Source organism: Oxyura jamaicensis, chromosome 2 (assembly GCF_011077185.1).
Source record: "Oxyura jamaicensis isolate SHBP4307 breed ruddy duck chromosome 2, BPBGC_Ojam_1.0, whole genome shotgun sequence".
In the NCBI taxonomy this organism is placed as follows: Eukaryota; Metazoa; Chordata; class Aves; order Anseriformes; family Anatidae; genus Oxyura; species Oxyura jamaicensis.
Genome location: NC_048894.1, coordinates 123,446,692 through 123,473,655, shown reverse-complemented (window position 1 = coordinate 123,473,655; position 26,964 = coordinate 123,446,692). Strand labels below are relative to the sequence as shown.

The window sequence follows — 26,964 nt, the reverse complement described above, 5'->3', positions numbered from 1 at the left end:
ACCTCCAACTTTAAAGAGCAAAACAAAGTAGACAATTGCCATGTTATACAGGAGACTGTTTTGGCATATTTGTATTTGTACAATTGTCAATGCAATAAAAAAAGTGATATGGCCAATTACAGTAACGTGTGCATGCAGCAGCTTTTGTCCTCTAGGCTGTGTAATTTGTCTTACTATACAGGATTAGTAGCTCTATTCAGCCAAGAGCTCACTTGCCTCATAGTAAAGAAATAAAATAATATGAAATATTCATGTGGGCAAATCTCACATCAAGATCTGAGCTCACAGCAGTGAATGACACCACAGTTCAGACCACACCACCATCGCATGTGGTCTGTGGCACCATCCTCGGCATCAGCAGGTTATGGCTTCTGTGTACTTCTGATGTCTGAACAAGCAGAAACTGAAACATTTTTGGCACTTCTGCCTGGAGCAGGAGTTACCCTAGCCAATACTGCCTCTCTGAATAAAACACACTGAAAACTATGAGATTCTGACTGGAATAGCAATTCTATAAATCATGACTCATTCTTATGCATTAGGTCATCCTAGACAGAAAGGTTAAGTTACATTTTTTCCTTTCTGCACAAAAAGATTAAAGTCCCACTGCTTCCATCAAATACTAAAGAGCGTGAACTTCAAAGCACATAGGAGAAATTGTTACTGAAGAGTTCATTATTGCATGTTTTTGTCACAGTTTAAGGAAAACATTCTATATTTATGGTTGGACCGGTAATTGATATGACTACATATGATATATGACTACATATACACATCTTGAAGCTAAAATATATGTGCAGACATATATTTCTGTGGATATATAAAAATACTTATTTTCTTAGCAAAGTTAAAGTCTGTGTAAAAACATTAAGAATACTGAAAAAGGTAAGAGCCCTAATTCCTCCTTTGGAGAAAAGTTACAAGTCCCCTAGATTTCCTATGTAAAGAACACTCTTTGCAAGAGTACATCTTCTGCTGAATCATCACTTCATTGTGGATTAATATATTTTTTGAAATTTTCATAAATAATTAGATAATAAGCAAAAATTTGGCTGTGAAGTGATTGCTATAGCATAACTACAGATGGCTGTTGTACAAAAAATACATTTTACTCAGGCAGTAAATGCCCTGCTCTAATGGAATGTGTAGCTAGCTACTGCTACAAGTAAAACTATTTCAGAATATAGTTTTTGCTTTAATATGTTCACACATGAAACCTCATTTAGGGGCATTTCCTCTGAAAATACTTGGGCTGAAAGAACAGCCAAATGCAGATATATATTTTTATGGGCCCTCTCAGTACTCAGTACAAATTTCAAAAATAAATCTGTAACAACTATGACCAATCCACAAGAAAGAACTGAAATGCTATACAGAATCATATCACCAAACGAAGGGAAATAGTGGACTAAGACATCAAAACCCCAAACCATGTTTCAACTTAAAATACGGACATTTCCAGTTAAACATTACAAGACTGTCTCATCCTCACACTGTGTAGACTTGCTAGTATAATACTGTACAAGAACATACAAAGCTATGAAAAACTCTGAAATGCAGAGGCACGATAATGTAAAACATCCACTAGACAGTCTGAAATTCAATGTCATTATAATGGCAACTGAAAAAGGGTAAAACGTCACCTCATATGCCATACATGTACTTCCTCCAAAGGAATATGACAATGGGCTACTTAAGACGTGGCTGAGTTAACTGTGATTACAAGCAAACGTTCATAGATGCAGTCAGTCTGTAGCCATTAGGCACAGTTCAGAGATGAGTTTTAATCCTTCAACCTCACTTACATTATATCCTTGAAACATTAATGTCATTGTTCTCAGAAGTTATGATGTTGACAGGAAAATAAAAAGGGATTATCAGTGCAAAAAGCCCCATATGAAGTGCATGCTCATTATCAAGCCTAGGTTATCCAGGCTTTTATTCCTTCTACAAGAACATATCCCGTGTAGCATACAAGTGAAGCCATTCTCTCTGAACAAGACATTCGTTTTGAAGTTGCTGGTTATGTATGCCTATTGTGTGGCTAAAAAAACACATCAAAATGAACCTGATTCCAGTGTAAAATTCCCAAGGAAGACTCCAGCATAAGGCTGGAGTGCACAGATTCCAGAAATGCTTTTTGGAAGTCGTTTTGTAATGCCAATAGAGAACATATATATAGGGTATTTCTTTTTTTATCCTGAGTAAAGTTCTTTATATATATATATATTTCATTTATCAAAGGCCCAGGCACATACTGCTATAGTGCAGTTAGACTTGGTCACACAGTCCCAGTGTTCTAAAAGCCATTATTTGATTGCTTTCCTCATTCTTCTCCAACTGGTGGCGGTGGTTGGCAGAGCTTGTATAATCTGACAAAAAAAAAAAAAAAGAAAAAAAAAAGTTACTCTGGGAGCTTGGTCATTATTAAAAGGAAGGAAAGGAAGGAAAGCGTAAGGAATGTGAAGGTAAATTTAAGGAATACAAACTAAATCTTATTATTGTTTTTTTTTTTAACTGCAAAACAAAATGTACCGAATTCAGTTTAATAACATTGTTATAAAACCAGTAAAATCTTATTCATGAGCATGAAGTTTACATTGACAGTGGTATTATTAAAACACACATCTATAAGTAATCTTATAAAGATATCCCAGTTTAGTCAAGTTTTCATAATACTGCACCATAAGACCCCTTTCAGAAGGAAGCTAAATTTCACTAATCCAATTACCAGTTGTTGCTCTGAGTCTGCAATTTGGAAAAGCTGCATGGTTAATGCAATTGCCTCCACTTTGGTGTTGTGTTGGCATCGAATCTGAACTCAGTCTAACACAGTTTCCTATAAAACTGATGTTATTCAGTCTTGATGTCCAAGAACCCAAGACAGTTATCAGCCCCACGACATGTCATCATGAAGACTTTGAGCTCTTACCACTGCATTTATAAAGGCTTCTGAATTTCTATTAAAGCCCTTTGCATGGACTTAGTTATTAGCAAGTGTTAGATACCATACTTATGTTAGGAATACTGAAAATGGCAGTCATTCTGATCTTAGGCTCGTTAAAAGAGGCATCTCTGTCTGTAAGTATAACCAGCATACAGTATCTCCCCTATAATAACAGCAATTAAAACCAGCAGTAGGCATGATCTCAATTGGAGATTATATATTTTCCTCATGGACAGGAATATCGCCAAAGGCGTATCACTGAAGGAATAACAATGTAAGGAGGCTGAGTTTGGTGTGACAAGCAAAAAAAACATAAGAAACCAAAATGAAGAGACAATGACACAGCATGTGCATTAATACTTACCATGAAGAGAATCTGATATTGAAATACTAACACAAAATAAATAACAGGCTTGGTAGGTCTGGCTACAAGCAGGGTTATGAATCATCCACTGTCCTGGCAGCTAGAGATATTTAAGATGCTTGGCATACCTGAGTTTTCCAAGTGTATTTTGCAAATTTGCCACCTAAACATCACATTAATTTATATGACCACATTTTAACTAATCAGTAATTTCAAAATCATACTACAAATCAACACAGAAAACAAAAACCTGGACATGTGGCTGTGCTCCACAAACAATTCAAGATCAATGGGCCGCTGCTTTCTTGGCATGACACTCTGCCACTGAAGGTATTTGAAGCCCTGTCTGTACGGCTGCCCTTTGAGGGTTGCAAGCCTTTTCAATATCGAGACACATCTTGTCAGATAAAGCATCTTGTGGCTATGCAAAAGCAGGGCAGGATAGCTGCTGTTCTCTGATTTCACTTTCCACGCAAGCTAAAACCCTTGGGACACTGACAACACACCACTGTGGTGGGCTATGTAACTTTTCTCTGAAGTCTCACTGGAAGCGATTAGCAAGCAGTACTGCTTTCTGGATCGTAAGAATGAGGAGCACCAGTTCTGCCAGACAGACAGCAATTGCAGACCTGATTTCAAATCTCCACCATAATGTGTTCTGAAGATATTTGGCTTCTTCCCCACTGTCATCTGGCAGATTCAGGAACATGGTTATTTAAGGTCATGCGACCGTAAGTATTAGTGCAGATGCCAATATATTTGTTAGGAGATATATATAAGCCAATACACATATCTCTACTATTTGTACACCGGAGAGAAAATTAGATGCCCTGATCTTTATACAGCCAGGTACGCAGAAAGGTAAAATAAAGCTTATTTATTTGATTCTACCAGTGTAATAAAGTTGTAAAACTCAAAGCTATCAAAAGACAGATAGAATGACTGTCAGAATCTTATCTAAGTCAGTAATTGCATCAGGGTTAGCTCTTGATGAGGTTTTTGCAAAATCTAATTTCTATGGAACAGTGTGCAGAAAAGCTCAGCCTCACGTACCAAGGTCTGTGTCTTCTTCAGGTTAAAGTGGTAATCATTAAGGTCACTTGTCTTCAGAGCAGGTAACAGATGGGAATTCTGAAGCAAACCAGCAATGATGATGCATAAATCCCTAAAGATGGTATTGATCACAAACAGACTGTTCTGGGTCAATATATATGGAGCAACTGTCTGAGATGATACAAACAGATCAGCTGAGAAAAGAGAGAAAACTGGCAACTGCAGAGAACTGAGAAGAATGTCAAGAAATGAAGCAGACTTTAATGGCCAGCCTATAGCCAGAGTATCAAAGAATTGTGAACCACAGTATTATTGTGCTGATGACTATTCTGACATAAGAGTTGGACTTGATGATCCTTAAGGGTCCCTTCCAACTCAGGATATTCTATGATATTCTATTCTATGACATATTTGACTTCTCTCTCTATTAATACATGAAATGCCACAAGTCCTGAGGCCAGTGAGATATTCCTGTGACATCACTGTTATTGCTTACTTGTGAGTTGGATGCATCCATCTGTTCTGTGTTCTTGGAGCCATCTCATAATTTTCCTTCAACTTTTTTTTTATTGCTATATTGTGAGAGCATCAACCGGAAAGAGGTGATCTTTTCTCAACTGATGCAAAGCCAATAAATGTCTCATGGCCAACTGCTTCTATTTTTCCTTTTTTAGAACATAGATTTTCCCTTGATGACAAAAAGCTCTGTATCTTGATATATGCTTTCTCATTTATAGGTGAGAAAAGAATGAGACCTGACTTGCGAACTCTCTCCAGAATTTTGTCATGAAGAAGGAGTCTGATTAAGGCCAAAATCATACTGTTCAAAGAAAAGACTTCAAGCAGCTTTTACTGCATAAAATATTATTTTACTGCCTTAGGTTCCCCAGCGCAAGACAGTTGGTCAGGCAGGTTTGGTCCTGGATTACCTCCAAGCTAATTGCTACCATGAAAAGGGATTCCCTCATCTGCCAGTAAGGTCAATGACTTCATTGCTGATGGTTTTGCTCTAGAATCAGTACTTTTGTTGGACCTTATTTCATCCACATGCCTGTAGATTTTGATGGAGAGCTCTGTCTTTGGGCAGCAGATTGCTGCAAACGCTTTTTCAGCATTGAGCTTGCTGGTTGAAACTACTTCTGAACTTTTTATAATGGCATAAATGGACAAAGAGTGCTGATACTGGTACTAATATGATTTGCTGACAAAGCCAAACATTAGAATTGTTCTTGGTATTTATTAATACTGATGGTCACTGCTGAAGATTTGGTGGCCAGTGTGACTGGTTGCCTTGGTGTATTTCCTTCAGTTTGCATGGAGGTGGAGCATTAGTCCTGTTTGAATAAGCCATTATATTACTGGTTTGTTTGTTCTCTAGCCACTGTTAATTACAGTCACTCAAGCCCAAGATAACCTGTACTGCTATTACATGTTTTCCTTTTCTCAACATGGATCACAAATACGGATCATCTACCCTATCTGAGGGTTAAATATAAATTGGATCTATTTGGAAGAAGTCTGTAAATAAATAGGTAGAGTTGAATTCTTAGAGTTTATATGAGAATCAGATTTCCTTCAATGTTTATTAAATGTCCTACATAGGAAACAAAAATGTGAGGCTCAAAATACTTCTCAGAAAGCAGCTGTAATGGGTTTACGTGGCAAGGTTTTAGTGGCGGGGGGCTGCAGGGGTGGCCTCTGTGAGGAGAGTCCAGCAGCTGCCCCATGTTATATATGGGCCAGTTTCAGCTGGCTCCAAAGGGACTTGCCACTGGCCAGAGCCAAGCCAGTAAGTGATGTTGTTTGTGCCTCTGTGAGAACAGATATAAGAAAGTGAAAAAAGCTGCAGTGAAAGAGCAGATGGGAGAGTGAGGAGTAAGAAGCAGCCCTGCAGCCCCCAAGGCCAGTACAGCAGGAGGTGCTCCAGGCAGGCAGCAGCAGTTCCCCTGCGGGCTGTGGAGAGGCCCCCGGTGGAGCAGGCTGTCCCCCTGCAGCCCGTGGGTCCCACATGGAGCAGATCTCCACGCTGCAGCCCGTGGAGGAGCCCCTGGTGGAGCAGGTGGATGGGGCCTGGAGGAGGCTGCGGCCCATGGAGAGCTCACACAGGAGCAGGCCCCAGGACATAGAAGAGGGTGGATGGGTGGGAGGTGTTTTTGTGTTTTTCTTTGTTTTTGTTATTACTCTAATTAAATTTATTACCTATTACTAACAAGCTAATCTCCCTACGTTAAGTCTGTGTTGCCCATGACAATAACTGTTGAGTGATCTCCTTGTGCTTATTTTTCCCCTTGAACACTTTGTATTGTATTTTCTACCCCTTTCCCTTTGAGGAGGGGAGTGAGAGAGTGATTGTGGTGGAGCTCGGCTGCCCAGCTGAGTAAAACCACCACAGGAGCTAAAATGTGAAGAAGTATTTCCTAGAAGACTACTTAGCCCCTCAACTGCTGGGTTCTGTCTCACTGCTGTAAGTGAGAGGGAGTTGAAGGAGTCCATCTGCTCTATTCTTTATGGGGCAAGCAAGATGCATATATGCCCTAACAAATGCTGCTATGCAGATTTACTCATACCTTGTACACTTTCACTTTAGGTACACTCCCCTTCTAGAATCAGATCCAGCACGGTCAAGGCACAATGTGCAGTTACTTGTTATAAACAAATTATGAGCAGTTGTCTGATTCTCTACTGGAAGAAATGGGGACACCTCAGAAAAGGGAAGCAAAGTGCATGAGAAGAAAAAGTTCCCAAGTACAGCTGGTCAGAATCCAGAAGACAGTCTTTCTGTGAGGCTTTGAATAGCACATACGTTCATTCACATGGTTATCTGTATAAGATATTACTAATTCACTGTTTCCTTACTGACGTTTTAGTACCCCAATGAGTCTGTAACGTATTCCAAGTATCTGTTTAGTACATTCAATGAGCTATCATTAGTCAACAACAAAAAAGTTTTAAATTGGTAGAATAAAACGTTTAAATTAGATTAATAAAATCACTAAGATAAAATTAAAAACATTGTGTTGTTATTTTCATTTGAAAGTATAGTGCTTGTTAAGAAATATTTCAGATACCTACAATCTATCACAGAATTAAAAAGCTGGATAAATATAGAACACACATTTTTCATTCTTGTGGATGTTTCAGAAAGTGACAAAGAAAGATGACATCATCTCTAAAAGGACCTATAACATGGTTTTGCTGAGATATTGCAGTACAGCATTACATTAAAATAGTGTAATGGATTTAGTTTGAATATTTCCACAAAAACCACTAAATATCAAAAATGATGAAGGACTTAACCCAGTGTTTTCATAATTAACATGAACAAGATTTCATTTTTTTTTCTAAAAGGCACAGGTTTCAAAATGCTACATAGCCAAAACTTCTGCAACTAATTACTTTAATTAAAATTGTATCTCTGAGAATGTAATTGACTATGTACATTAAAAGCAAAATCTTACAATTTACTACACAATGTAGTAAATGCTTATTGTCTGTCCTCTTTGAAGCTGAATTTGGCACAAACTAGATCATGATCTAGGATACAAACAATCAGTTACCTTGGAACAGATTGCGGTGTTCGATCCCTCACTCCTAAATTCTTGGCTGTGTTTTGTACTCTTGCACCCTGTGGAAAAAAAAAAAAAAAAAGTAACAAGTTAGTTTCATTAATTGCAGTTGGAAAGTTTTCTGAACTTTCTAGATGAATGTAACAATTGAAAATCAATACATATTGTCAATGTCCCAGAATAACTCTCCCCTTTGGAAGTGACAATCAGGTTATGTCATTACTTAAAAATATATACAAACAAAATGCGTGAAACCAATAATTTCCATCCAAAACTGAGCTGCACTGGTAACATGATGTAAAAATGTGTCCTAATCATTGATTCAATAGAGTATTAGCAGAGTAAAACTAGACCTTGCATTTGACTAAGATCTGGTAACCAGGTAATGGAGATGGCACTAATTCACTCTTATAGGAGTATCAAACACAAGATGAAAAAGGCTGTCTGGTTACGCACAAGTAGGCTCTCAGCATTTATATAAATTAACATGTGCCACATGTAGTTCCTACAAAACTGAAGGCAGAATATAAAAGTAACTTTCGTAGCTTTACACGTAGCTCGGTAAGCTTGTCTCCAACACTGGCAAAAGGTGCATGACTACAGAGCAAGGCAAACATATGACTTTCCCCAGAAACTCCCCAGGAATTCAGCCATTAGTCACTGGAGACTTTCTCTGTTCAGCAAAGAGCACATATTCAAACATTTTCAGTGATACCATCATTTCTTTCCCATCTCATCTTGAATCCATGAGTAACTTCACATATATAACATTCTTGCGGAAGAAGATCCACATCTTAAGTACAATCTTAGCTTGCTGTGTCAAGAACTACTATTTTCATCTGTTTTCAACCTGTCAGTTTCATTAGACACCTTTAATCCTGTACTGGAGAAGACAATAGTCAGTCCCTATCTACCATATCCATGCCACATATTCTTTAGACCTCTGTCATAACCTCCTTCACTCATGAAGGCAAACAATCTTAGATTATTTTGTCTACCTTGTTTATAACTATTTATAACTACCAAGGTTAACCTTTGATCATTTCTTTCTGACCCTCTCTGAGCCTTTCCCATTGTATATGTATCCTTATGGAAGAGATTAGATCATCATACAGTTCAAAATGAAGGATCACCATAGTAAGATTTCTAAATTTCTACTTTGTTGTCTATCCTCACCTAAACCAATGTAACTTCTTATTGGCTTTATAGATAGCTACTGAGAACTGAGCTGATGTTTTCTATCATATCCCGAGGTCTTGACCAGGAGATGTAATGGCCAGCTCACAGTCAATTATTTTGAATGTGGGTTTAGGGTCTCCCTCACCATGTGCACTACTGAGTAATTATGTACACTGATTTTAATCTATTTTATTGCTCAACCAAGAAGTCCTGTAAGATCCTTTTGTAATTCTTCATAGTCACTTTTCATTTTTAATGAAAACTTGAAAAGAGTTTTTAGTAGAGATTAGGGAGGATGATTAGATAAGAAAACACAACAACAACAACAACAACGAAAAGAAGAAAAAGGAAAAGGAAAAGGAAAAGGAAAAGGAAAAGGAAAAGGAAAAGGAAAAGGAAAGTCAGATGAACTGCTGTTCTTCTATCTAGATGAGTAATAGTTTACTAGGGAAAAGACAATCAAATACCGAAAGTCTACTGCTAAAGAGGGAGCTTACAACATACAGAACAGCATACAGGACAGAAAAGAGGAAGCTTAAATTGTAAGTGAAGAAAACAATACTTAAATGAGGCACCAAGATATTAGAATAAAAAGGATAAAAAAACAAACACTGGAATAGATGGCTTGGGAAGCACTGTCCAGGTCCCTCTGGATGGCATCCCTTCCCTCCAACCACACCATGCAGCTTAGTGCCATCAGCAAACTTGCTGGAGGCATACCCAATCCCACTGTCACCAATAAATATATTAACAGCGTCAGTCCCAATACTGACCCCTGAAGAACACCACTTGTTACTGATGTCTACTTGGACATTGAGCCATCGACCACAACTCTTTGAGTGTGTCCATCCAGCCAATTCCTTGCTCACCAAACAGTCCACCTGTCAAGTCCATGTTTCTCCAATTTAGAGACAAGGATATCATGCAGGTCAGGGTCAAATACTTTACATAAGGAAAGCTGATCCAGTGTTGGTTAAAAAGTTGGACAGGATGAGTTCAGACCCTCATCACCTTCAGTGTCCTTTCCTCAGTCCCATAACTTAAAATTTTATCATAATAAAAAAAATTCCGTCAGACAGCCAGTGGATGTGATTGGTATATGATTAACATAACTGAGAGCCAAAATATACATATAGATGGGAAAACTATCAAAATTAATCACAAGTAGATCCTGAACTTCAGTGCTGTGACTACCTCTAAGAAAAAAAAAAAAAAAAAAAAGCCTATTTTTACTTACATCACTCACTAGATAAATTAATTTTAGTATCTTGTTCACATAATAAATCAAATGTGTTGATTTACAAAGGAGCCTAGCTTTATACCACCATGTAATTTATGGCTTAGGAGGAGTACAAATCAGACCTTCCTTACAACCACCAGATTCTTACTTCTTTTGAAGAAAAGCCAACAATAATTGCTATCAACTTCCTACATGCCATCTCCTAGTCTCTATTGAGCACTATCATACCATTTTTATTTCAATGTACTGCTAGTTTATAGTTCTCCTCTATTATTCTAGTACATATAATAATGTAAATATTGACGCTGTTTGTCTCACGTATGTATAAAAGACTGTTCTGTTTTGTGGCGGAATGCTTTTCTCTGTGTACCAGTACTGCCAGAGCACTTGTGAAAGATGTTGTTAGCTCTGGGGAAATGCTACCATCAATCTGGACTCTTTTATAGGAACAAGTATTCTTATTGCCATGAGAAAAAAAAAGTAATAGGTTTATTTTCAAGCTACACACTAATTTAAGGATGGCAAAAACCAGTAACATAAAGAAAATAGATTATCTTTATGGCCCACTCAAAGAGCTCTAAATCAGCATCATTCTGATGAGAATTACTCAAAATGCGGTGCTATTATCATACTTCTGAGGAAAGTAATCTGGAGAGGCATGGAAAAATGCCTCACTCAAAAGATAACACAATTTCTGTTAGCCTTTTCTGCTCATCAGCTTTTTAGTTACCTTTCTTTCCCATAACCCTCTGCCCTCCTGCAGTTCCTTTTCTAGGCCTCCATCTTTGACACTTTTTGGCACACTTATGTCAGTGTACTTTATATAGTATTTTATAGGTACGGGTGTTTATGTGAATACACATACATGAGTAAATAAAGTTTTTAAATGATGGTTGTAATGTTTGGTAGAAATTTTTATTTTTAATATCAATCTAGACTGGATCAGCAAATGAAGAAGAGGAAGCCACTTAACTACAACCATCCCATAGACCCAATCGCATACCAACGCTCATAAGTTGGTCTCTTTTCTTTAGTTCTTGCAGAACGGGTGCTTGTGAATACCTAATTATAACTGACATGGGCAATTACTTTGAAAATTGTTCCAATAGTCAGAGCTATTATAAGTCTTGTTAAACACGATCACGACCTCATTCAATTTAAAAGAAAACCACGCTTTTTGAGGTCATCCATTCAATTGGGTGTCTCCAGTTATTCAGTACTGGTGCCCCAAATTGGAAAACATATCACTTTCTAGAAGAGAGAATATGCCTGTGTGGAAAGCTCATGCTGCTAGGAACTAACGTTATCGGCTTCTCCAGAATATCAGATGGAATAGATGTCCTTTCATTTGTACTCCCCTCTGGTTAGTCTCTCTTCATTCCACACACACACACACACAATAAAAATAAAAATAAAAATAAATCAGGATGTAAATGGGCTATCAAAAGTCTTTCCTAGATATATACACATTAAGACAGGGAGAAGATACATGTATTGTCTTTACCGAGATGTTCCACAACAAACCCCAAGAAGTTTTTTGTTGTTGTTGTTTCTTTTTTCCACCTTCAGGTTTTATGGCCTGCATTACACTCCAGACAGCTAAATCCTACAGATGCTTTAAGCAGTAAATCCAGAAAAGGCTTCTAGAAAATACAATGGAGTGCTGTTGGAATTACTCCAAAACATTTAGAACTTAATGGAGGGTTATATTTCTACTACAGAACTCCAAGACTGATTTAAAATTACAACAAAAGATTATTACTCTATTAAATGCCATAGCAGTTTCCTGCAAGAGGAAGGATGTGTGAACAAATTCTGGCTTGATATACCAGCAGACTTTTACAGTGTCTGTGGGTGGTATTGAGATATTGGTATCTTTAACAGCTATTGATCACCTGCTGTTTTACTTCAGAGAATGTAGGCCCACTACAGGCTTTTTTCTACATCTCTTTTTGTGCACGTCAAAGTTATAGCAGCTCTGAGCCATTAGCAAGTTGCTTAAATCTTGTCTTTCATTTCCATTTAAGAGACTGCAGAATACCTACAAATGAATCAGCATTTCTGAAAACTTTATAGAACTGTTCATTGAAAATGTGCTGTTTGACAGAACACAGGCAGACATAATCACAACTCTATGTCCAGGTTCTTTCATTGTAAAATACCCAAACCTGCTTTTTGTTTAGAACTTCGGGGGTAAACACATCAACATATAAATGCAAGTTTATCCTTGTACAGCATTAGTTTCTTTTAATGTCAAGTTAAAGGTACAATTCCTAGCAGACCTACATGACTCAAGAACCTTGTGGGTATTTATTCACTTCAGAAACTTAGTTTATGCACTAAATAAAGTGAAAACCAGATACAAACAGGAATGTGTCTAATTTTTCAGATGTACCCACGTTAGCCAGCAGATCTTACAAATAAGATCAAAGATCTAGGGCTTGAGATTTATATCTCAACTAATATAGAAATATCTACATGATTGCTTTAACAAACCAAAGATGTGGCCAGGAATACATATTTTTCTATCTATGGTGAGTTAGAAATACCATACACTTGCTTAATCATTTCCATAACTAAACTGTGATTTTTTCACAGAACATATAGCAGAACTTATGAAAGTAATGAAACTAGATACAAATTAAAAGCCAGAAATAATGAATCTTGTTTTATCTGTGATTAATTGCTCTGGTATTAAATTATCTTTTTTTTTTTTTTTTTTTTTCCTTTTAATTCAAGGTTGAATTTGTCTCTCTTTGACTTCTGCATCGTCTGTCTTGTTATGCCTTTGTCATACAGTTGAAAGTTACCACAGTCTGGGATATGTGTTCCACATGCACACATACTGATTAAGCCCCCACCCACTCAACCTCTCTTTGATCAACTGAATAGATTGAGCTCTTTAATCTTCACTTCATAAGGCTTGTCTAACAACCTCTGGACCATTCATGCTCCTCCTCTGAACTCTTTCCAAGACTCCAATCATGCTTTTGAAAGCATTTATCTGATAACAAGATATTCTAGGAGTTGTTCCATTACAGGGTAGAGTGTATTCCCCATTTGCAGTTGGTATTTCCTTTAAATCCAGCATTTTTTGGTCATACCTTTGCACTAAGAGCTCGTGTTGAGCTGGTTATTCGTTCACAACAGCCTCTAAATCCTAATATTCTCTCATGACACACATGAAATACACAATTTGAAACAAAAACAATATCCTTGAGAACCTTGCCTGCAAAGTTAAGAACCGCAGTATTTATTTTCCACTTCCCTCCTGCCCTTCCCCTTCATTCAGAATAAGTAATTTCTTATTAATGATAGCTAATGGTCTTATTTTTATGGATGATAATTATTAAAATAAAGATTCTCAGACTACTCTGAATACCATATCAGTTACTATACAAAAACATCGAGTAAAATCATAACCCTGTAAAAATTATGAACCATTTACACATGCACAGAAAGCAAGCATCTGGTTAAAAACAGCCTGTTCCATCATGAAAAAACAAAACAAAACAAAAAAACCTTTGAGTCAACATTAAAAGAAGAGAATGAACCAAAATCAAAACACAGCAAAAATACCAAGCTAAGAAAACTCACGCAGACAGTAACATAAAAATAAGATGGGGGTTAAAATTATTTGGTCAAGGCTTTCTAGGAAACAGCAAGACATTACCCACAGAGAGCACCTTACCTGTTTGCGCATGACATCTGTAGCTTGCATGATATAGCGAGGTGGGAGCCCGTGGCTCCGGGCCAGAATGATCGCCTGCTCCAGGGTAACGCTCAGGGTGCAGCTGCAACAGAAGACTGAGGTCAGCCGTCTGCTAGGAATAGTATCCTGGAAATAACTGCCATACACTAACATACTTTAAGAGTAGTTTTCTTTTTTAAAAAGTTATAAATAAAGAGAACACAGTAGACCTGTCTGCTAGTACCCCCAAACACTTCAAACCTTGCAAGTATTAGTCTGGACACAAAAAGTTTCTTAATTGCAAAAATTTTGAGCATAGTGTTACTGCTGAGTTTCAAGCAAATGCATTTGCATTTTTTTGTTTATTAAAAAAAATTAAAAATAAAACAAACCCACAATGCCAACTATGGCTTGGCAAGCACGTGAGCAAGTGACAACCCAAATAGAAGAAAAATTTGTAACTGTAGAAATCCCTTTCCAGCTGACTTCCACATAAATTCCCTCAACCTCAACTGCAGACCCCAGCTTTGGTGTCATGGTCCTGATCTGTTGCCATGAACTGAGCTTGGGTATTCTCATGGCACATTATTACAGTGCAGTTTAAATAAAGAGATATTTACACTTTCAGAAAAGAAAAGAACGGAATTCCTTCAAATAAATTGTCCTCTCCTACTTTGACATCTTTTTCAAGTAAACACTTGAGGACAAAAACCTCTCCTGGTACCACATCCTAGTGAAAAGACTGTAATTGCTTTGTCAGAGCAACCAGGAAACTTTCAGAGCCAAAGATCTTTGCTGTAGGAAAACCTGTCATTACAGCAGACAAGAAGGAGCAGAGAAAGTCATTTTGGACATGCCAACTGCCTTCAGTTGTCATGGTGAGAACAAGGAAGGATAGGCAGCTTCTCACACAATCAAGACCAAAGCTATAGAAGACTTCAAGATAAAGACAACAACATTGAGTAGAAACAGGCAGGTGCTTTGTGAAAAGCACAACACATCTGAGGGCTGCTACCATCCAAGTGCTGAGAGTGGCTGTGTTCTGTACAAGCAGCTTGATGATTTTTCTATTCACAGCCAAACAACAAGAATCAAATCCCTTTGAGCAGAAATATGAGGTGCATAGAAAATGATCCCACCTCAGCAGAACCTGACTAAAGCTGCATACTTCAAGATTAAATAATAAAAACACATGGTTCAAACATACTTCTGAGCAGCCTTTTGGCAAAATCCTGACCAAAAGATTCTGCATAGCTTATATTATGCACACAGATCAGACAATATGTTTCAATCAAACACTCGCTTTGCTGAGCAGAAGATCTGTAGGAGGAAAAATGTGTCTGCACTTATTTTCTCACTGAAAAAAAAATCCACCATCCTGACACGTTCTAAATATCAATAAGCAAATTTATGAACTGTAAGAAGTTTCACAGTGGTTAGTGCAAAAGGTATTAAATTTGATCTTAATCTTTATTAAAAGCCTTTTGTTAAAAAAGTATAAGCTAAATGAGTTTCTTTGGTAATGAAATTATTTTTATTCCCTGGATTCTTGTATACATTGACCCCAAAGTTAACATGGAGCAAAAGTCTATTGATCTTTTCTGTTATATGTTTGATTAAGGTGCGTAACAGTTAAACATTAGACTAGAAATTATCCATGTCATGTTTTCATCTTGTCTCTGAAAGGTTAAGTATTGCATAAATAAAGAAGTACATGCTCACAATACTTACACCACCAAAATCTGAAACATTTAACCTTCAAGAACAGGCTGCAAAGGAAGCTTTGTCCTATTTACAACTGAAAAAAGCAAAAGTAGCTGAAATCTAATTTGACAGATGTAATCTATGCCAGGAAAAGTCTCTCTGTAGGTGTAATGGAGGTTAATAGGCTCAAAATACAGCTTTCAACCAACCAGTTATTGCCAACTTTCCCATAAATCCCATCTTCCTGGAACCCAAAAGACTGAAAGAACAGAAAAATCGTATCTCCATGCATGAATCAAAACTAACAAAGGAACCCTGCAAATGAAGGTCAGCTTGAAGGATTAGACACAAACACTAATCTTATAATTGGAAAAGACTGCCAAACTGTTCCCTATGCAAAACCTGAAGAAAAGGCCACTGATCATGGATATTATGAGCCACCTATATTTTTGATAATGCCAACCACAATTCAGAAATAAGGTTGCCAAGTGTGCAAAGACATAACCAAAGTGGAAGTAACATGGACAGAGTAAACTAGTGTAATGAAGACTTCTTTAATAGGCTACTCTGATAGTCTGTGTTTCATGATTATACTGTAGTTATTGCGAAACATTGAAGAGCTCACCTCAAGGCACAAAAATAATAATTCTAAGGGTAATATTATTAATGTGTTTGTTGTTAGAAATTAGCAGTGAAGACACTTAAGGTGACAGCAATGATGATGTTAACTATTATAAAATGTTAACGTTAATAAAAGATTTTATATTAAAGGCTAAGTCCTACAGTAATGCTGTTTAGATATATCCACTGTGTCTTTTAAAAACATTGTAACATACTTTAAAAAGTAAGAATGTTAAAATAAGACCAGTGGCATAATTTCATTTCATTATAATATTTAATTAGAGACATATATTTTGTTTCCCCAGAAGCGTGTAAAAGGTCTGAGGAATGGCAGCCCTAAAACCAGAATTTAAATAAACATGATTGTGCATGGCTTTTGTCCTCTAGCTATGACATAAGTATACTACTTTCAAAATATAACAAAAACAACACTGAAATAGCTTTGTTTTAGTTGTAAAGCAAATCAATAAAACATTGTCCTCCTATAAAACTGATTATAAACCTTTCCACGGGGTTATGCTGAACTGACTCATGAGTAGACGAACATTTACATGCTGGTGCTTTCTCCCAGCTTTTTAAGTGTAGTTTTTGAGTCACTACATATTCATTATCACAAATCAAACTGTTCTGGAAACCAGCTGTAGAAGAAACTAATCCACACACAAAACATCAGATGGTAAGATGGAAAAGTCATAACTGGAAGTACCTCAGGAATGAGACTGCCAAGCACACAGAGATTAACCAAATGTAAATTTAAACCAATACAATTTGTACAGTTTTATGAAAAAATTAGAAAGCTGGGAATTCCTCATATGGTAAGACTGTCCTGGTAGTCTGAGCAAGGTTCAATATCAAGGACTATCAGCAAATACATGCAATACAATATATAGTAATTCACCCTTCTCCCCCATTTTGAGAGCTAGTAAGCAGATGGCATTAAAGTTTACAAAGCAATTTGGAAGCACTTCTGACCATCAAAAGTATCTGGTCATTTGGATGCGGTCAGTCCAGACAAACCAAACAAGGAAAATATCGGGGAAAGAAAAAAAAAAAAAAAGAAGTAACCCCTTCCACTGCTCTCCTAACATTCTGTTACAGGAAGCATAAATTCCAAATCCATATCTATTTACACAGCAAACAAATAAAAATTTGTTTTCACTCCCTCTCTTTCCCTCTTGATCCCTTCTTTTATATCAGAAAAAAAAAACAAAAGACCCAAATTCATTATCTCAGAATTCACGTCAGTTAGAATCACAAATTCCCTGCCTTGACAGATCACAGCAGCTTCACAGCATTTGGCTTTTCCAGCACAACTGGGCTGAGAGTTCCTCATTCCACCCATTTGGTTTCCAAGGGGGAACAGAAGGGGCTGCAGCTGCTCCCAGTCCCTGCCTGCTATCTCCTGTCTCCCATCAGTCATGGTAATATTGATTTGAAGATTGCACACAAACTTTCAAGTATCTTCTGTATCAGACCATCCTGAATGAAAGAGGTTAAATCGTTTTCTATCACCAATAGTCCCCAGCAGAAGAATTCGTTTGTGGTTTTGGAGTGTTGTTTTTTTTTTTTTCGTTATTTTTTTGTTTACTTTTTCTTTTGGTTGTTTGTTTGTGGGATGCGATTTTTATAAAAGCAAATCTACTGGATAGACATACCCTGAAAAACTGAGTTATAAAAGAAAAAACAGAAAATTTCTGAGAAATGGATTATTTCATGACAGCTTATTTAATGTCACCTGAAAGGAAAAATACTCTGAGTTCATGTACACTACCTACAGAGCTGCCACCAAGCAAAGTGTAGATCTATGTTACCAGAGCGAAAAGAATCTCAATCATTCAATTCATTCCCAGGTTTCAATTAGGATTCCAGCCATCCCACATCCAAAGATGCATCAGAGCATCTCTCAGAAAAATGCCCTAAACAGAAAGGATGAGGTTAAATGAACTGGTTTAGTAGTTACCACAGCAGTTACAGCAGAGATGTCAAAATGAATTATGCTCTGGCTATGTGAACAGAAAAAATATATATATGGAAAGGATGCATGTGTGCTTAGTCTAATTAAAATTTAAAGCTCCTACTCAACATGTAATTTAATGTCATTGTTAAACTTTTAATTAATTTTGTTTCTATACATCATAAGCTAATTATACCCACATTTGACTACCTTTTAAGCCAGTTACACTATTAAGTATGGACTTGTTTCTGCTGTCATTTAAATTAATGCTTATAGAGCAGCTATTATTTTAAGGATAATTCTCTATAATTATTAATGATGGCCAGGTAATGTATACTAATTTTGATGAGGAACCCAAAGAAGGAAATAGACCATGATAAACTAAAGAGGAAGGGAAATGCTAATATCAGTAATAAGCATAAAATCTGTAGATATGTCTAGCTGAAGACTCTTACAATTTCTAAGCTGGTGTTACTGTGGGACTCTGACTCCATGCAGGCAAAATTTGAAGTTTCCATTCTCTATGCCCATATACTGAAACTCTGCTGGACAGATATATGTATATATTTTTTCCCCTCACAGGGAGAGGAAAGTTCAGCCAGCCAACAGGCATTAGAGATAAAATGTGCATGAAGTTCTGTACAATAAACTACAATATTGCGATTTACAATTACAATAAAACTTTACTGGAGTTCAGGACTTATGTTCAGTCCCTTTATGAACCTTATAATTAAGCTGAGATGTTCCCAGTGTGGATAGATCACTACTCCAAAATCAGGCTAGGACTGAGCGCATCCAATGAAGGTTTGTCCAAAACTTCTGATATTCTGCTAACATATAGCAAGACGTTACCTTATAATGGAATAAATATATTTCGTATACAATGGCTCAGTAATAATAAACAATGCTTCAAAAAGTGACTGTCTGCAGAAAATACTACTATGCCAAAAAGAAATTAATAGTTCATAATTAAAGGGATGTCTGCCTCTTAGCTATTAAGCATCAGCATGCACAAGGTTACTTCATGAGAGGCACCGCTGTGATTAAGCAGTTGTGCAAACCTCAAAATAAATGTATACCAACTCCCTTGCTGGGCATACACCCACCATCCCACAAGAAGATAATCAAAAGCAGCTCTAACAGGTATTTTCAAACACAAGCTATCAACAAAGTCTTGACTTGCTGAAGTAGATCACATGGACTTAATCAAGCCAAGGAATCAGTCCTGGGAGGTAAGTATACATCAGCCATGTTTTAGACCTAATCTTGGGTAATGGCTTCTTTTGTAGTTTACAAATATAGTTTTAATCAGGTTTATTAAATTCAACATTAGTCTTAATCCTGAAGCATGAAACGTGCAGTAAGCAATGATGACTCTTTCTGTAGTTTATTTGGGAGATCACTATCTTATAGTACATTTCCAAGCGTAACATGAGACTGTTCTACCTTTTTTAAGATAGAGAGCTTTCTGAATAATGAAAAAAGCACTTTTCACCACACATCTGTCCGATTTAAAAATCTACACAGAACATCTTTTCAGAAACGCTCTTCATCTAAGGTCTTGCTACCTTTAATCATCTGAAAATGTTGCAAGAGGTCAATTATGCCATTAATTATTTTTTTGTTTGATGAAAGAACAGCATTTCCAAAAGATTCAAAGTATCCCATTCCTTTTGTTTCAGTTGCTTATTCTTAGTGATAATTCCAAACAAACAAACAAAACACATCTAAAGACAAATTAAAACCAAAATTCACCCATTATCTCTTGTTCTGTACAGAACATCTTTCGCTTTAAAGGCTTCTTCCTATATAAGTAGGCAAGTAAAACAACTTGCTGGAAAACTGGAATTTACTTCTTGTCATGTAAGATTTTGGGTTATTCGGTTAACTCTTGCACCTCAAAATTAAAAAAAAAAAAAAAAAAAAAAAAAGACTTGGATGATTTTGAGTAAGTTTAAGTTTTGAAGGTTCTAGACAATTTGTTCAACTTTTGCTGTAACATTGTTTTTGTATGGAAGAATAAGATTCTCCCAAAGACCTGGATTGCAGGTAAGAGGAACTGAAGAGCAAGAGAGCAAGAGGATGCTTCTACATAGCAAGGTGATCGAGTTGTGTATCAGCTCCGTTGTTAAATGTCTATCCTGGTCCATAACATTACAAGGAATCCAAAAAGAAAAAAGAACACATTGTAATCCATATTAGTAACAAGTTATATCCATTTATCTCTCTTACTGCATTTCTCTGCATTTTCAGATTGCATTTTAAACAGAATTTAAAATATGTAAGTGAGCCCATAACTATAGTCCTTCACATACATATTAGAGATGAACAAAGCAAAAACATATAAGGTTTCCTATGAAAGGCATATATGGATCAGAATAAAATGATCATCACTGTAGAAACAATTTATTTGTGCTAAATGTCTTGTTTGTATTATGTTAAGACAAATTTCTGCATATTGATTACACAAACTGTTTGCAAATATTAACCAGCACAGAATAAAATACTACCATAAACAATTTCAGGAAAACAAAAAATTTGTTTTTGCTTTAGTAGGCAAGGTATCAAAAACATACACTAACTGCATACAGACATAATAAAACTGCAATTAAAAAAAATCTTCACTAAATGGAAAGTTAGCAGGACTAAAAGCAAAAGATGGAGAGAAGCAAGAATTCGTTTCTCAGCTCATGCTGACAGACCCCTAAAAGTCTATTGATCCCAGAAATCCTTCTTACTGTGGAGCTCAGGAGTTACATCTGCTAACTTCAAGTAGATTTTTTTTTTTCCTGGCACAGACTAAATTAAAGCTCAGAACTAAATTCCTACTAAAAAAAAAATAATAAAATAAAATAATAATCTGAAATAATCTAGAAAGAAGAATTCTTATCATAGAATGTCTACAATATAAAGTCAGGGTTCAGGGTTCCTATTTTTCATCTTGTTTTATCTGATTTTAAAAAAGGCAGCCAGCCACAGTGGACAGCTTATGGTGTTACTCTGCTTCACTGTGTGGAAGATGGAGCCAGTTTAGCTGGATTTCGGGATCTGTGTTAGCTGCAGGAGACAGCATAATCAACCCTTGGCAAAATCTGCCTCATCATTCAGCTGAGTGCCTGCCAGCCAGAACCCCACCGCTTGAAGGATGGCAACGCTAAGGAGATACTTTCTGTAGGGGAAATTAAAATTCAGAAAAGAAAATAAGACAGCAATTTTTCTGGGGGTTCATCAGGATTATAAAAGACTTCTCTCAATCCTTCAGGAAATGCAAAATTTTAAACAAGCTTGGGATTTGTTTCATTTGGATGCTTTAAATGATTCCTTTGAGCCTTTAAGGCCTATGGTCCCTGAATAGTTTCTATTCTGCAGCTGCTGCACCTAATTTCATTTTGGCATGGAAAGAGGCTAGGGCATGTCTGTGCACTACAGTCTGCTCTTCTCCCTCAAGCAGGAGCTAGCATCATGATTCAATAAAATTTAAAAGTGCCTTTCATCACCTACATTTGTTCAGAGTGATTATAACTTCAAATAGAATGAATATAAGTAAAGAAAGCAGTGTGTTGTTTATGGGGTGGCAGTTGACTGGCAGACAGAAATATAATTATGGATGAAAAAAAAAAGGCAAAACAGAAATACAAACTATTGATTTCTTATACTAATTTAGAGTTCTCTTCCTGATGCTGATCAACAAGGCATGTACACTTATGACAATCCAAAGGGAGTCTGCAGTACTCACATCACTTTGGACAGCAAAGGTTAAAGGGACTTATTTTTTTCTCATCCTTGTTTATCTGGTGATTGAAATATATTTGAAAAGAACTGCTGTCTGAAATAGATACAGGATTTCAGACTCTCATATAAATTGGTAAACATATTGACATAATAAAAATCAAAGCAAAGCAATCACTGGCAATTCAAAATCTCCAGTATTATCTTGGATACAGGGATGAACATGTGAACTCTGTCAAGCTGTTTTAGCCTAGTGCAGTGTGAAAAGCAATTTAATATGGATCACAGAGAAGGCAGAAACCAAGAAACTGCTGATCCAGAGATCAGCAATCACTGTCAAAGCAGACAAAGCTGCTGCTTCATAGTGTTTGGCCTCTTCTGCGCTGGGACTGCTACCTAGTACTTCCCTTCAAGCTTTCTGGGATTTGCTTCCAGTTAGGAGAGGAAGGGTGACATCAATCCCCATTGTCAATCCATGACACCTAAGTTGGGAAAACACTGAAAAGACTCTCCAATCAGTTCAGTAACTGACCGATAAATTGAGTGAGGGAGTTCAGGTTTAAAATATATTAAATAACGTTAACTGGCAGATGAATGGTTTGCTCAGTTCCCAATCCCCAAGAGCAAAAGATGCTGACCAGCGGAGAACCCTGAATTCTTCCACAGACTCAGAGATTTTCTTTCATTAGCGACCAACTGCAGAGATTAGGTTTTGTTGGGTTTTTTATTTTTCTTTTGGAATAAACCTTGCTAGGAGTTCATTATTCTTTGCTTTTAAACTGTCAAGACTGATACATGAAGAACGTACTTTCAAAGTTAACCTGCAAGCACTATTCACATCTTTCCAACATCTGCTTGCCTAGTGGTATCAGTAGATAATAAGAGTTTTCAATTCATTTAATACCTGTAGCATAGTGCTAAAAACGGTCAGCTGTGAGCTCTTTGGGCCTACAAAACATGGATTTCTGCAACTGGTTGCATTCAAGAGCTTCAGAGCATTTAGTTTCTAAGAACACAGAAGGCCAGATATATTGCTGAATACAACCAGAAAAATATATCCTCTCTTACTAAAAAATAGTAACATAAACTCTAAAAAATTGTTTTACAATTTAAAGAACTTTACTTTGTATGATTATCTGCTCTGATTAAATAATATTCCATTAAAAAAGCAGAAGAATTGGGCCTTGCAGACTGCAGGCAACAGGCAAAATCTCCTGTGCCTATGCGACTGGATCGCATCCAGCTTTTTGTTCTTCCTTTTGTCCTCCTCACAGGATTTCATGATGCTGCAAAACAGTTTCACTCTACGAAGCAGCAGCAAGGGGAGTAGGTTCAGAAAAACACAGCACAATTTAGCAGCAAAAATTTCAGGAACAAAATTCATGCAAGTTGGAGACAAAATAAGCTTTCTAACTGGGCAAAGGCAATTTCAGAGTGCCAAAAAGCAGAGGATATTTAGAACTGGACTGGAGAGATGTGGCCTAGGGAGGCCAGAAAGAGAAAACAGCATGTGATGTTATATGATTTCAAATGCTAAGGAAAGACCTTTCCATCCATCCTGTTTGTATATACAACAGTAATTTCAGGAAACTGTTATTTCTTGAAAAGAAAAAATAGCTTCTTCAACTTCTATCACTTCAAATAAAAGCATAAGAATCCCTTCCAGTCTCTTAATACATGAGTTTTCTCCAGAACTTTTAAAAATTCAAAGCAAAAACTCTTTGAGTACCTATAAAATCTTGAGGAATACATTCCTCTCTCCTGGAAAGCCTATCTTAAAATGTCTGTGATAATGTCAAGAGTTGATGGTTTTTTCCTCTGAACAGATGGCAGCCACAAAGGCAGTATTATTGCACAAGTGAACTAATGGTATCTTGTACAAAAGCGCAGACTCTTCTGTAAAGCAGAACTAGTCATGCTTTACAGAAAAGTGTTTTCCACATCTACTTTATGTAAACGGTGATCTTGAACCCTTTAACATTGACATGGAAACCCACGTGTAGAACACTTAAACTCCATTCCCATTGCTTGTAATAGTGTCTTGAAATCCAATGTGTGTTGGCTTTGTAATATTTTTTTTTTTTAATACACTTAACTAGACATCTAAAAGTTTTAACCTTTGAATTAGCCCTAGTTTTGAGCAGAAATCTCATGAATAATTCCTTCTCATCTAAGAATTGCTCATTTTTTAAATCAAGGATGCCACCAGTTATTCAGCCACCAAATAATTCTGAATGATTTGTGATCCATGCACTGCAGGTTAATACTTTATTGAGGCTATAAAAATTGCTCTGACTTTATTCTTAAATAGTAAGAATTTTTGCCATGACTATATTGGCAGGTTCAGGATGTAACCCATGAAATCAAGAGAAAACAGAGGTAGGGTTCCTCAGTTTTATGCAAAATGGCAGAATCAAGCCCAAAGTCTTTTCTGATCATGTAAAATTTCTCTTATTCAATAAAGGGAAGTCTTCAGAAGGGTACTCAGGAATAAGGAATCTGTTCTTAAAAGCACAGGGCTTTGAGGAAATGGTAACATGGTAACTAACTGACATGAGGTCAGTGTAAGTATTAATGATTTTTTTTTTTTTCATTCTTAAGAGCTAATATTGCTTTCTCTTGTATGCCTTACAAAAGGCTGATTTCCTACACCCCTACATCAAATCTTGTTCACTCTCAGAACAATGTTTATAAGCAAAAATGAGTTTAGGAAGCACAAGTTCTGACACGTAGAGGGACTATGTATCAGAAAAAACTTCTTGTGAAGCTGTCTTAAACAAAGATAAAGAGCCAGAGAAAAGCTATCTTTACAGGCTTCTGAAATGACAACTTCATGCCAATCTATTCCATACAGTATTCCCAGCTTCTTTGTCTAGTATTCCCATACACTATTCCCATCTATTGGCTAGTGTTAAATAGTAGTCTTATTTAGCAATTGCCTAAAGCCAAGTACAGTAAACAGCACGTTACATTCACTTGTATCAATGATAAAGAGTAATACAAATAGTCTGTTGCAAACTCTGCTAAGAGAAATGGCAAGCACTGTTTTATATAATTTGTGTTGGCTGTATACAGAGCTTTTCCTGGTTTTCATGCCTGATAATCTGCATTGTGGCTATAATGTATTTTTTTTTTCCCCTAAGCCTCTTTTAAAGAAAAAAACATTAGATAAAATTAGGGGAAAGTAATGCTCATTTTAATACAACGTATGGGTAAACAAGTCTGCTAAAATAAGGATTCGGATAGGTCATATCATCACAGAATATCCCCACTTGAAAGGGACCCACAAGGATGATGGAGAGCAACTCCCAAGGGGGATATTTTTTAATATATTGCTAGCTGCAATCCACAGTTTGGAAATTTTATAAAAAGAGTTGTTATTTAGCATCAGATTTCTGGTAATAACTTGTTTTTGATGTTGTTGTTTTCCCCCTCTCCAGTTCAGTCTTTGTTTTTTTGGTGAAATGTACATAAAATTGTATTTTGTCCAACTGGAACATAAACACTGCTGCCTTTGATAAATATCATTAAATACAAGTGAGCTCAATAATGACGTTACTGCCTTCTTTATTTATATATATAGACACACATATGTGTGTGCGTGTCTATTAAAATATCAGAGTTGATGACAACAAAGCTCAGATGATTACAGTCCAGTTCATTTTCTGGTATTGTGTTAATCACACCAGCTGTTCTACAGACAGAACTTCTCATTATCGTATGGTACACCTGCAGAAATGCATACCTCTTTTGTCTCATTTATCTTTTCCTTGAAATAAGCTCTACCCAGCATACAAAGCAAATGCAAATTTCAGCATTTCTTGTCTGTATCAAGAATTTAATACAGTGTGTTATTCACCTAGGAAACATTCATTTTTCTGCCTTAGCAATTAAGACTCCTGTATTTTACTGACTTGAATAAGGAACAATCCATCACAACTGCACAAAACAGAATCACACTGCTCATTTCTGCCTATCACTGCAAAAATAGTTCTACAATTTCACCATAGATCTTCAAAGTGTATTAGATACTCAGTCACATATATGGAAAGACACTCCAAATTGCAATATCTGAATGACTGACTGAAACAAAGGGAGGAAAATAAATTGCCATACCGGTGAACTCCGCTGTTGCACATAATGACGTGACAAGCTCCAAGCCTGTTGCAGAGTTCAGAAGAAACCGATAGCAATCCAACTCCAGAAGCACTGCAAGCAGTGTATGCACAGGCAGCGGTGCGCTTGGATCGGATAAAGGACCCTATGAGTCGGTAGAGTTCATCCAAGCAATTGAGAGGCCTCATCAGCTGCAAAAAGGAAAGAGAAATTTAAACATTTGCTACTGTGAACATGTGAAACGCTCTTTAGGAGTAGGTCTTCACAAATACAGGTTAGAACAGCAGGGCTGGCTAGGAAAGCCAAAGCCAGATTCTGTAATACATACAGAGCACGCGGTCTTCTGTTATGGCTGAGGACAACTTTTTCAAACCTTAAAATTCTTACTGTCACTGACTTTCATTCCCAGTCCTGCCTACAGAGCTATTTTTCACTTCATTAAACTGAACAGATCCATCAGTGCCATTTCAATTAATGGTATTTCCAAAGAAGGGAAACCACAAAGAGACAACCTACAACCGTATGCATATACGGGAGGGATGCCAAGCCTGGTTAATTGACTCACTGAGACAATCAGCTAATAATTAAGACACACTATCCTCTATTTATGCAAATAGCTGGTTCCTAACCCTGACTAACAACATGGAAAAAGTAAAATGAACAGGAATAGCAAAACATACTACAAAACTCAACATTACTGTATGGAAAATCAATGGTCCACCTAGTAAAGAAGGCAGCTTCAAGTAGAAGGCTGGTCTCGAAGAGCCTTCAAGAGAAAACTTGCAATGACAAGTAGCATC

At 36.7% G+C, this 26,964-nt stretch overlaps 1 protein-coding gene across 3 annotated transcripts in view; it reads right to left on the bottom strand.

Annotated features, from left to right (window-relative positions):
* Positions 1–578: 578 nt before the first annotated feature.
* The window catches only part of PREX2 (phosphatidylinositol-3,4,5-trisphosphate dependent Rac exchange factor 2), a 176,231-nt gene continuing 149,845 nt past the window's right edge, over positions 579–26,964 (bottom strand). For all 3 annotated transcript variants that reach the window (XM_035317544.1, XM_035317543.1, XM_035317545.1), the window contains 4 exons: positions 26,165–26,355; positions 14,041–14,143; positions 7,922–7,989; positions 579–2,372 (listed from right to left, as the gene is read on the bottom strand). In XM_035317544.1, coding sequence (XP_035173435.1) covers positions 2,327–2,372; positions 7,922–7,989; positions 14,041–14,143; positions 26,165–26,355 — 408 coding nt within the window. In that variant the 3' untranslated portion in view covers positions 579–2,326. The remainder of the gene's footprint in view (positions 2,373–7,921; positions 7,990–14,040; positions 14,144–26,164; positions 26,356–26,964) is intronic.